At 43.0% G+C, this 12,147-nt stretch overlaps 1 protein-coding gene across 1 annotated transcript in view; it reads right to left on the reverse strand.

Moving 5' to 3' along the window:
• The window catches only part of LOC144695735 (uncharacterized), a 47,344-nt gene that overhangs the window by 4,738 nt on the left and 30,459 nt on the right, over positions 1-12,147 (reverse strand). Inside the window, exon 9 of the mRNA XM_078566694.1 lies at positions 7,370-7,449. Within this exon, the coding sequence (XP_078422820.1) occupies positions 7,370-7,449 (80 nt within the window). The remainder of the gene's footprint in view (positions 1-7,369; positions 7,450-12,147) is intronic.

Raw genomic sequence — 12,147 nt, forward strand, 5'->3', positions numbered from 1 at the left:
GAAAACAAGGTACCTTTTCAGGCAGAAGATTGTAATTGGAGCTACTTTGGAGAAGAATGACTGAAACCGAGTGTAAACTATCAGGGTAGGATTTTCCGCTGTTGTTCTGTGAAACTGAACGTTATGACGAATGGAAGAATGAAGCAGATATATGGATGTGGGTTACATCCTTACCAAAGAAAAAGCAAGGTATGGCCTTGGCATCTTTGCTTCCCAACAGAAGCAGGAGCAGGTGCAAAGTATTTTTGGAGCTAGAAGCTCATCACCTGGACACCGAGTAAGGTTTGGATAATCTCTTAAAATTTAAGGGCAAAATTTATAAGAAAGCTGCTCTGTTAAATGCATATGAGGCATGGGCAGACTTTGATTAAGTTAGCAGGATGGACGGTTATTCCATAGAAGAATATATCATTTAATTTAACAGGTTATACACAAGGTTACAGAAATTTTACTTGGAGATCCCTAATTCAGAGCTTGCTTTCAAATTGTTGGATTGTGCTAAAGCATTGAACATGAATAGGCTCTTGGCGTTGACTGTAGTTAGCTTCTCAGAAAGAGATACGCTTCTGGCACAGATGTCTGAAGCTTTAAAAACATTTTTTGGGAAGCCACATTCATGGCACCAATGGGACCTTCAGCAGTAACGCAAAAGATGGAGGATGGCAGCATTTCGAGACCGTTTCGATATCGGTTGAATATTGATCTTGCTAGCATAAAGGAAATATTGGAAAGAAGAGAGATTTCCAAAATAAAATAGGTGGTTGCAAGTCACCCAATTGTCAGAATGTTTTACAAAGAGAGGTGCTTGCTCCAAGGAACTATTATAAGTACTGGAAGAGGAATGCCTTGTGTTATAATGAGGGTATTGAAAACCAATATTTTCTTTGATTACCATGTATAAACAATTACAAAGCAAAGAAAAAAGTTTTCTTTAAGGGGGTGGGGGGGGGAATATGGGATCTATTAATGATTGGTTGTACTATAATGAGAGACATAGAAGATGAAAAAAAATTCTTGTTTATTTTCAATTAGTTTGAAAGATTGTTGTGTTTTCAAAAGTTTTAATTTAAAGAAAGCGGGGAATCTGTCAACATCTTTTCAATTACATTATGGGAAAGAGGTGATGGGTAGTTGAACACATATAAATAGGGGATAGCTGGGACACTAAAATAAAAGCAAAAAACTGCAGATGCTGGAAATCCAAAACAAAAACAAAAATACCTGGAAAAACTCAGCAAGTCTGCCAGCATCTGCAGAGAGGAACACAGTTAACGTTGAGTCCAAATGACCCTTGAACAGAACTAAGTAAAAATAGAACAGAGGTGAAATATATGCTGGTTTAAGTGGCGGTGGGGGGGGGAGAGAGACAAGTAGAGCCAGTGATAGGTGGTGATAGCCAAAAGATGTCACAGACAAAAGGACACAGAGGTGTTGAAGGGGGTGATATTATCTAAGGAATGTGCTACTTAAGGGAAGAAAGCAGGACAAGCAAGGTACAGATAGCCTTAGTGGGGGTGGGGTGAAGGAATCGAAAAAGGCTAAAAGGTAGAGATAAAACAATGGATGGAAATACATTTAAAAATAATGGAAATAGGTGGGAAAAGAAAAATCTATATATATTGAGAAAAAAAAAGGGAGGGAAAAATTGGAAAGGGGGTGGGGATGGAGGAGAGAGTTCATGATCTAAAATTGTTGAACTCAATATTCAGTCTGGAAGGCTGCAAAGTGCCTAGTTGGAAGATGAGGTGCTGTTCCTCCAGTTTGCATTGAGCTTCACTGGAACAATGCAGCAGGCCAAGGACGGACATGTGGGCATGAGAGCAGGGTGGAGTGTTGAAATGGCAAGCGACAGGGAGGTCTGGGTAATGCTTGTGGACAGAACGAAGGTGTTCTGCAAAGCGGTCACCCAGTCTGCGTTTGGTCTCTCCAATGTAGAGGAAATCGCATTGGGAGCAACGAATGCAGTAGACCAAATTGAGGGAAGTGCAAGTGAAATGCTGCTTCACTTGAAAGGAGTGTTTGGGCCCTTGGACGGTGAGGAGAGGGGAAGTGAAGGGGCAGGTGTTGCACCTTCTGCGGTTGCATGGGAAGGTGCGTGGGAGGGTGTTGAGGTGTAGGGGGTGATGGAGGAGTGGACCAGGGTGTCTCGGAGGGAGCGATCCCTGCGGAATGCCGCCTGGGCGGGGAGTGGGGGGGCGGGGGGGGGAGGGGAGTGAGGGGAGGATATGTTTTGTGGTGGCATCATGCTGGAGTTAGCGGAAATGGCGGAGGATGATCCTTTGAATGCGGAGGCTGTTGGGGTGATAAGTGAGGACAAGGCGGACTCTATCACGTTTCTGGGAGGGAGAGGAAGGTGTGAGAGCGGATGCGCGGGAGATGGGCCGGATACGGTTGAGGGCCTTGTCAACCACCGTGGGTGGAAAACCTCGGTTAAGGAAGAAGGAAGACATGTCAGAGGAACTGTTTTTGAAAATGTCATCATCAGAACAGATGCGACGGCGGCGAAGAAACTGAGAGAATGGGATGGAGTCCTTACAGGAAGTGGGGTGTGAGGAGCTGTACTCGAGGTGGCTGTGGGAGTCGGTAGGCTTGTAATAGATATTGGTGGACAGACTATCACCAGAAGTTGAGACAGAGAGGTCAAGGAAGGGAAGGGAAGTGTCAGAGATGGACCATGTGAAAATGATGGAGGGGTGGAAATTGGAAGCAAAATTAATAAATTTTTCCAGGTCCAGACAAGAGCATGAAGCAGCACTGAAGTAATCATCCATGTACCAGAGAAAGAGTTGTGGGAGGGGGCCGGAGTAGGACTGGAACACATACCCCATAAAGAGACAGGCATAGCTGGGGCCCATGCGGGTACCCATAGCCACACCTTTTATTTGGAGGAAGTGAGAGGAGTTTAAGGAGAAATTGTTCAGTGTGAGAACAAGTTCAGCCAGACGGAGGAGAGTAGTGGTGGATGGGGATTGTTCGGGCCTCTGTTCGAGGAAGAAGCGGAGAGCCATCAGACCATCCAGGTGGGGGATGGAGGTATAGAGGGATTGATGAAGAGGAGGCGGTTGGGGCCAGGGAACTGGAAATTGTTGATATGATGTAGGGTGTCAGAGGAATCATGGATGTAGGCGGGAAGGGACTGGACAAGGGGAGAGAGAATGGAGTCAAGATAGCAAGAAATGAGTTCCATGGGGCAGGAACAGGCTGACACGATCAGTCTGTTGGGACAGTCCTGTTTGTGGATTTTGGGTAGGAGGTAGAAGCGGGCCGTCTGAGGTTGGGAGACTATCAGGTTGGAAGCTGTAGAAGGAAAATCTCCAGAGGAGATGAGGTCAGTAACAGTCCTGGAAACAATGTTCAGGGTCATGGTCCAGGGGGAGGTAGGAGGAAGTGTCTGCGAGTTGATGCTCAGCCTCTGCAAGGTAGAGGTCAGTGCGCCAGACAACAACAGCACCACCATTGTCAGCGGGTTTGATGACAATGTCAGGGTTGGACCTGAGAGAACGGAGTGCAGCAAGTTCAGAGAGAGACAGGAGCAGAGAAATTGAGACAACTAATGTCACGCCAACAGTTCTCAATGAAAAGATCAAGAGAAGGTAAGAATCCAGAGGGAGGGGTCCAGGTGGAGGGAGAATATTGGAGGCGGGTAAAAGGATCCATTGAACGGGGAGAGGACTCCCACCCAAAGAAGTGAGCACGGAGACGAAGGCGGTGGAAGAAGAGTTCAGCATCATGCCGAGCCCGAAATTCATTGAGATGAGGGCGTAAGGGTATGAAACTAAGTCCTTTGCTAAGCACTGAATGTTCAGCGTCGGAGAGCACCTCATCTTCCAACTAGGCACTTTACAGCCTTCCGGACTGAATATTGAGTTCAATAATTTTAGATCCATCCCCACCCCCTTTCCGACGCCCCCCTTTTTTTTCCAATAATTTATATAGATTTTTCTTTTCCCACCTATTACCTTTATTTTTAAATGTATTTCCATCCATTGTTTTATCTCTACCTTTTAGCCTTTTTTGATTCCTTCACCCCACCCACACCCACTAGGGCTATCTGTACCTTGCTTGTCCTGCTTTCTACCCTTAATTAGTACATTCCTTAGATAATATCACCACCTTCAACACCTCTTTGTCCCTTTGTCTGTGACATCTTTTGGTTATCTCCACCTATCACTGGCTCTACTTGTCCCACCCCCCCTTAAACCAGCTTATATTTCACCTCTCTTCTATTTTTACTTAGTTCTGTTTAAGGGTCATTCGGACTCGAAACGTTAACCTCTCCGCAGATGCTGCCAGACTTGCTGAGTTTTTCCACGTATTTTTGTTTTTGTAGCTGGGACACTATGCGTGTGTGAGGGGTGTTGACACTGGACAAAAGTCAGAAAGCTCTCTCAGCAAGGAAAGGTTCTCGTTTTGACTTCACTAACTGGCTTGGGCCCTGTTAAACAATCTCAACCTGAGTTGTTAACCCTGTTTCTCTCCACAGATGCTGCCTGATGTGTTGAGTATCTCCAACATTTTCTGTTTTCATTTCAGACTTCCAGCACCTGCAGTATTTTGTCTATGTAACGTAAAGATTGACTTTTGTTTACCATCTATGTAAAATGAAGAAAGCAACAGTTCATCACACTTGACAATATCCATTTGATTTGCCTCTTTAAAAGACGCTTTCAATTGATTTTTTCTTCCTTTTTAGACATGAACAAGTGTTATGACATTGCATATGCTGTGTGCCAGGAAGGTCAAATCCATGAGGGAAACTTGGTCACGCTATCACAACGGTTTTGCAATTTGTATTTATTAGGAGATGCATGCACTGAATTCAGAAGTAATAAGTCCACCATGACCTTTAGAGATTTTAAAAATAAATTAAAATATTAACAAAATAAAAAATTAAGCATATACATTAGACTACAATTACTACTATAATAACTCCTAAAATTCCTAATTAACCTGACTCCCAGTTACACCCCCCTCCCCCCTTTAAGGCAAAGGTCCCCAATAGATTTTAGATTTAAAACAAACTCAGCAAGTTAACACAATACCCTGGAGAATGGAATTCCAAAAGGCTTTCCTCCAGCTTCAGTTTCGGTAGACAGGATGCTTAAGCACAAATGCTGGAGACTTCATTATGGCTATTTTTTTTTGGAAAAACATACTCTATTCATAAAATATCTGAGAGAACATTACAAAATATTTCTAAATGGCCATCACAAAAAGTGCAATCAGATTCAACTTTTACACATGGATCGCGAGGTGCTTCAATACTGAAAGGGAGTTCACGTGGCCTCCGATCCCACAGCGACCACACGAGACTCAAGGGTCTTTCACCGGTTTTATTCAGGCATATGCAGGGGAGACTGTATCTATACAAGATGGGTACAAGCTCCCAGAGTGGTTACATTTCCTTCCAGTTATACTTTTCCCTTATCTTACCTTATTTGCAGGCACCGATGATCAATGTATACATCTCATTTACACACACACAATTAGTTTCGTCTATCCTATTCATTCACACACATAACTAGTTTTGTCTATCCTATTATCTTCGATGTGTACATGTTTTAGCCTTGTTGCTAGAACCCAAGCATTTTTACATATACTTAGTTTGGTCTATCCTATTATCTTCGAGATACTCGTACATGATTACATTATCCACTCCTATTCAATGTATACACACAGTCCTTGTTTCTTATCTGGTCCAGACTATGACTTGTGGTTTATCAAAAGCCATCTCTTTGTTCATTGTATTTGGTTTTTCGCCCTTTCACCCCCACCCCTTCAATCAATGAATATTACAGGCATTTCAATACGATCATTACAGACAGACAGTCAGACAGTGCAATAATATTGGAGTTATCGACATACATCATGTTGCACTCTGAGGTGCTTCAATGCAACTATGATACATTTAGTATTCACTACATACAGCCTGAGGGGCCTATGGAATTCCCAGCCCCTTGGTGCACTATGGCAGAAAGGTCTTAGACAGCGACCTTTCCCCATTGCGCCTTTGCAGCGGCTGCCCCAAGCTTTAGTGCGGCCCTCAGCACGTAGTTCTGGACCTTGGAATGTGCCAGTCTGCAACATTCATTCGGGGACAACTCTTTGCACTGGAAGACCAACAAATTTCAGGCAGGCCAAAGAGCATTGATGATCCTCCAACTGCAGTTGATGTTTGTCTCGGTGTGTGTCCCTGTGAACAGCCCGTAGAGCACAGAGTCCTGTGTCACAGCGCTACTCGGGATGAACCTCGACAAAAACCACTGCATCTTTCTCCAGACCATCTTAGCAAAGGCACATTCCACAAAGCTTTTCTCCAGCATCAGTAGATAGCTGACTTATGTACAAATGCTGGAGGCTTCATTCAGGCTATTTCACACACTCCTGTTAGATCTTACATGGTCTTCTCCTTCCACCTTTCCTCTCATTCTCCTTTATATATGTTTCTCTCTTTTCTGTATCTTCCTAATAATATAAAACTTCTATGTTGCCAATATTGCCATGAATGTTTGGGAAAAATAAACACATTCCTTAGCCTTGCTTATCTGGCTAGTTGTAAACAGACTGAGATCCCTTTGAAATCCAAATATCCCTTCATTTATTTAAAAATGCAAATTCCCTTCAGACCTTACATGCTAAGCCAGAATCCATATTTATTCATTAGCATCTCAAGCACCTAGCTTCTTGTGATGATTTAAACTCGCAGTCTACTTGACTCCAAATGTAATTAACTCTCACACAGATAGACCCAACTATACTTACCCCATAAACCTACTTCACAATAAGCCAGAAAAATATGAAAATTATTATACTTTCATGGCAACGAGTTTTACCATTCAAGTTGTTATTATAAACCTTAAAACAGTCTAGTTTTAATAAACATTTTTATTATGCACTATGCAGTAATATATGGCATTTGTGACAGCAATTTAAATCCTAAGAATGCAGCACTTCCTGTTTTCTAATTTTAGCCTCTCTTCAAGAGTGCATTTATTGCAATTAGATAAAGGCAAATTAGTTATAAAATTTTAACTGACATCAATCTCTAGAATATTAATTTAATGTTACACATTTTGCCTACAAGGAGAGATTTATTTTTTTTATTGCCCTATTAAAATGTTAAACAAAGCGTAGCTTAGGAAAAATAATCTATTTGTGTATCACTCTGGCATGCATACATTTTGCTTAATACTGGAGCACATCCCTATTCTCCATAAAAATTACATTTGAACAGCAAAATAAAAATAAAACAGTATTTTCATTTCTGACTACAATGATGTGTGGAAGCTACAGATTTGTCTATTTACTAAAGGTTTAGAGCACCAGCTGCATTTCTAACTTGTCACCTGTATTTGATACCAATACTTACAGTATATTCATGCTTGTCAGAATCCTTTACATCGGGGATTTGAGATGGAGTTCTAGTTCTCTGTTCACGGTATTTTATATCTGTTGGTGGTCAACATACAAATACAATGAGTTGGTGGTCAACATACAAATACAATGAGTTGTATCGAAGAGAAAATTAAGTGAGCAAAGGTTCTCAATAAATAGCCGATCAGAATATCAGTCCATAGGGGAGAACTTTCCCCATGTTGGGCAGGCTGGTCGGGAGCGCGCACGGGCATCTTAAGATTTGGGTGTCGCTGGCTAGGCCAGCATTTATTGACCATCCCTAATTCCCCTTGACAAGGTGGTGGTGAGCTGACTTCTTGAACCGCTGCAGTCCATGTACACCCACTGTGCTGTTAGGGAGGGAGTTCCAGGACTTTGACCCAATGACAGTGAAGGCACGGCGATATATTTTCAAGTTATGATGGTGAGTGGCTTGGAGGGGTTCGTCCAGGTGGTGGTTTTCCCATTTATCTGCTGCCCTTGTCCTTCTAGATGGTAATGACCACGGCTTTGGAAAGTGCTGTCTAAGGAGCCTTGATGAATTCCTGCAGTGCATCTTGTAGATGATACACAATTCTGCCACTGTGCGTCGGTAGTGGAGGGAGTGAATGTTTGTGGATGTGGTGCCAATCAAGCAGGCTGCTTTGTCCTGCATGTTGTCAAGCTTCTTGAGTGTTGTTGGAGCTGCACTCATCCAAGCAAATGAGAGTATTCCATCACATTCCTGACTTGTGCCTTGTAGATTGTGGACAGGCTAAATGGTGAGAGATTGCAGAGTTATGAGACGCAGAGGGATCTGGGTGTCTTAGTGCATGAATTGCAAAAGGCTAGTATGTACTTACAGCAAGTAAATAGGAAAGCTAATAGCTAATAGTCTATTGCAAAGGGAATTGAATACAGAAGTAGGGGGGGGTTATGCTTCAGTTGTACAGGGCATTGGTGAGACCACGTGTGGAGAACTATGCACTGTATTGGTCTCCTTATTTAAGGAAGGATATAAATGAGTTGGAAGCAGTTCAGAGAAGGTTTACTCGACTAATACCTGGAATTGGAGGGTTGTCTTAATGAAGAAAGGTTGGACAGGCTACACTTGTAAGCGCTGGAGTTTAGAAGAGTAAGAGGTGACTTGATTGAAACATATAAGATCCTGAAGGGTCTTGACAAAGTGGATGTGGAGAGGATCTTTACTCTTGTGGGACAATCTAGAACTAGGGGCCACAGTTTAAAAATAAGGGGTCACCCAATTAAGACAGAGATGAGGAGAAAAAGTAAGGAATAGTAAGTTATTAGCTAGGGCCAGAGAAAGGGAGAAAGTAAGAACGTTTAAATTAGGGTTAATATGCATGTATGTGAGTGCGCAGAGTGTGGTTTGTCAGATTGGTGAGTTACAAGCACAAATTAAATGCGGAGATATGATGTTGAGACCATGACAGAGCTGGCTCAAAGAAGGACAAGACAAAAGAGCTGAACTGAGAATGACTGCCCTTGAGATCAAGGCAGCATTTGACCGAGTGCAGCATCAAGGAGCCCTAGCAAAACTAAAATCAATGTGAAGCAGGAGGCAAATTCTCCGCTGGTTGAAAAAAATTCTTTCGAGTTATCAACAGTCACAGATTGCAACTCTTTTGAGTACAATCACAGTTCTTGGTTTCCGGGAGTGGGACATGAACCCACAACCTTCTGATTCAAAGGCGAGGGTGCTATGAACTGAGCCACAGCTGACACCTCCTAAAATTCTTTCGAGTTATCAACAGATCGCATGTAACTCTTTGAGTACATTCACAGTTCTTGGTTTTCCAGGAGTGGGACATGAACCCACAACCTTCTGGTTCAAAGGCGAGGGTGCTATGAACTGAGCCTCTGCTGGTTGAAACTCTTTCGAGTTATTAACAGTCACAGATTGCAACTCTTTCGAGTACAATCACAGTTCTTGGTTTCCGGGAGTGGGACATGAACCCACAACCCTCTGATTCAAAGGTGAGGGTGCTATGAACTGTTGAAGTCGTACCTAACACTAAAGGAAGATGACTGTGGTTGTTGAAGGTCAATCAGCTCAGTTCCCAGGACATTATTGCAGGAGTGCCTCAGGGTAGTGTCTGAGATCCAATCATCTTCAGCTGCTTCATCAATGACCTACCCTCCATCATAAAGTCAGAAGTGGGGATATTCGCTGGTGAGTGCACATGTTCAGCACCATTCACGGCTCCTCAAATACTGAAGCAGTCCATGTCTATATCAAAAAGACCATCTCCAAGAAGAAAGAATCCAGCTATCGCCCAGGACGTTCAATGACATTAGCATCGCTGTATCCCCCACCATCATCCTGGGAGTTACCACTGACCAAAAACTGAACCGGACTAGCCATATAAATACTGTGGCTACAAGAGCCGGTCAGAGGCTAGGAATTCTGTGGCGAGTAACTCACCTCCCGAATTATTTTGGCTGTCAGCGGAAACAACCAGTCTGAACCTTATCCATTTAATGGCTTGTTTCCTCGAGCACTCGGAATTTCAGAGTCTTTGTCTCCGGCTCCTCCATTCCCTCACGGATGCATTCAATCACTAGCTCGTCAGCCTTTGACTCTGATCGTTTGGAACATGTGGGAACACCACCGCCTGCAAGTTCCCCTTTTTAGTTACTTACCATCATGACTTGGACACATTTTTTGTGGGACTGGCTGGATGGATCAGAGGGTTCTTATCTGTCCCTTTATTGTTTCTGTTTCGCCATTCTTTCATGATTGCTTGTGCAAAATCCTGGAAATTACTGCCCACCCCGCCCCTCCCTATGTAACAGCATTGTGGGAGCACCTTCACTACATTGACTTCAGCAGCTCACCATCTTCTCAAGGACAAATGGGGATGGGCTATAAATGCTGGCCTTGCCAGTGATGCCCACATGGCGAGAATGAAGTTTTTAAAAAAAAAGAATTTACGCCCGTCCAATTTTCAAGGGAAAAATAACAGCACTGAATTGGGGAGATGGTATTGCACATTTAGATTTCTCTTGATGAGAGGGCCAAGTCTGTCAGTAAATTCTTTTTTTTAAAAAAAAAACTTCATTCTCGCCATGTGGGCATCACTGGCAAGACCAGTACTTACAGCCCATCCTCATTCGTCACATTTCATTATGGTTCAAATCATGGTGTTTCTTCCATATTTGAAAGTCAGATTCAGCATTGGTAGGGTTAAGTTTCGAAGACTCCAGCGTTTTTTTTAAACTCAGGAAAAACTGGAACCCCGGGAAGAATATGCATCAAGAAGTCCTCATGAGAATACTGACCAGAAGAAGATTGATTAGTCGTTGAAACATTTATCTAATGTTGTGGGATCGATTGGCAGCCGAACTGGCCAATCCCCAGATAGAAAAACCTGGGGGAGGATTGGAGACCAAGTTTTTAGCCTCCTGTTGAGCTAAGAAGTTAAATCAGGGAAGTTTAGAGCTGACCAGCTTCAGAGAAATTACTGAGAAGAAAGGTGTATTTAGCCTGCTAATAGGGAGGGTGCAAATGCTTTGTTTCCTATATGATGAGGAGCATTATAAAATAGCTTAGAATTTTCTCGTCCACGTACATTTTGCAAAACAAATCAGCCCATTAGTTTAGAATTGGCTTCATTGTTACAAGAGCGCTCATCACTCAGGCCAGGATTTTCCGGCCTTTTGTGGCGGGACCCAGCCAAAAGTCCATTGACTCGCGGCAAGACTGGGTGATCCCGGCCGGGTGAAAATCCTGCCCTCAGGCTTTCAGCAGTTTGGAGAAACAGGTGTGGGTGACGTGCGAAATTAAGCATCTTCAACAACAACTTCTAACACCTTTAACGTAACAAAGTATCCCAAGGCACTTCAGGGTAGCGTTATAAAAAAGGTTACATTGAACCATAGTGAGAGATATTAGGTCAGATGACCAAAAGCTTGACAAAGAGGTAAGTTTTAAGGATGTCTTAAAGGAGGATAGCTAGATGGTTGGGGTGGGGGGGGCGGGGGGGTTGTGTGTGTGATGTAGGCAGAATATTACAGAGCTTAGGGCGTAGGTAACCGAAAGCACAGTTACCTATGGTGGAGCGATTAAAATCAGGGATACTCAAGTGGCAGAATTAAAGGAGCACAGATACCTTGGAGGGTTTGTGTGGCTGGAGAAGATTACAGAGATAAGGGGCCAAATTTTTTTTTTAAATTTAATTTTTTTTTTTTAACAGATTCGGGAAGATTCCCCAGACATTCAAAAATTGGCAGGTGGGACCTGGATGCAGAAGATCTGTTCCCATTTCCGACAGATCCCATTTTTGCCAGGAGAGGAACAGGGACAGGGTCTGATTCACGCATGAGGGAAACCCAAACTCAGCAGCTGTCAGAGAGAGTTAAGAAAAAGTCTTACCCAGCAGTTTCAATAATTGTTTGTTGACTTTTCCCTCAGGGCCATTTATGAATGTTTGGCTGAATTCAAAAAGCTATAATCATCCCTGAAGGGGTTCCGGGTTCACAGTTTGATTGACAGCTTAAAGAGCCTATTAAGAGTTTAACTGCCTTTTATGTTGTATGAACAGAAGTATAAGAGTTTATTCACTCGAGATTTAAAAGGTTTGAATGGGTTTCAAGAAAGGAAGTTTTCATTTCAAATAGTAAAGGTCACATTAGCTTTTTAAACTTTATTTTATTACATCTCACCATGACTCCTGACATCCATGGTGGATACTGGGTGAGTTGGCATGAAGTGAATAAGACCCATGGGGCGGTGGGGTGGGGGAAGACACG

This window comes from Cetorhinus maximus, chromosome 21, assembly GCF_964194155.1.
Source record: "Cetorhinus maximus chromosome 21, sCetMax3.hap1.1, whole genome shotgun sequence".
NCBI classification, from domain to species: domain Eukaryota; kingdom Metazoa; phylum Chordata; class Chondrichthyes; order Lamniformes; family Cetorhinidae; genus Cetorhinus; species Cetorhinus maximus.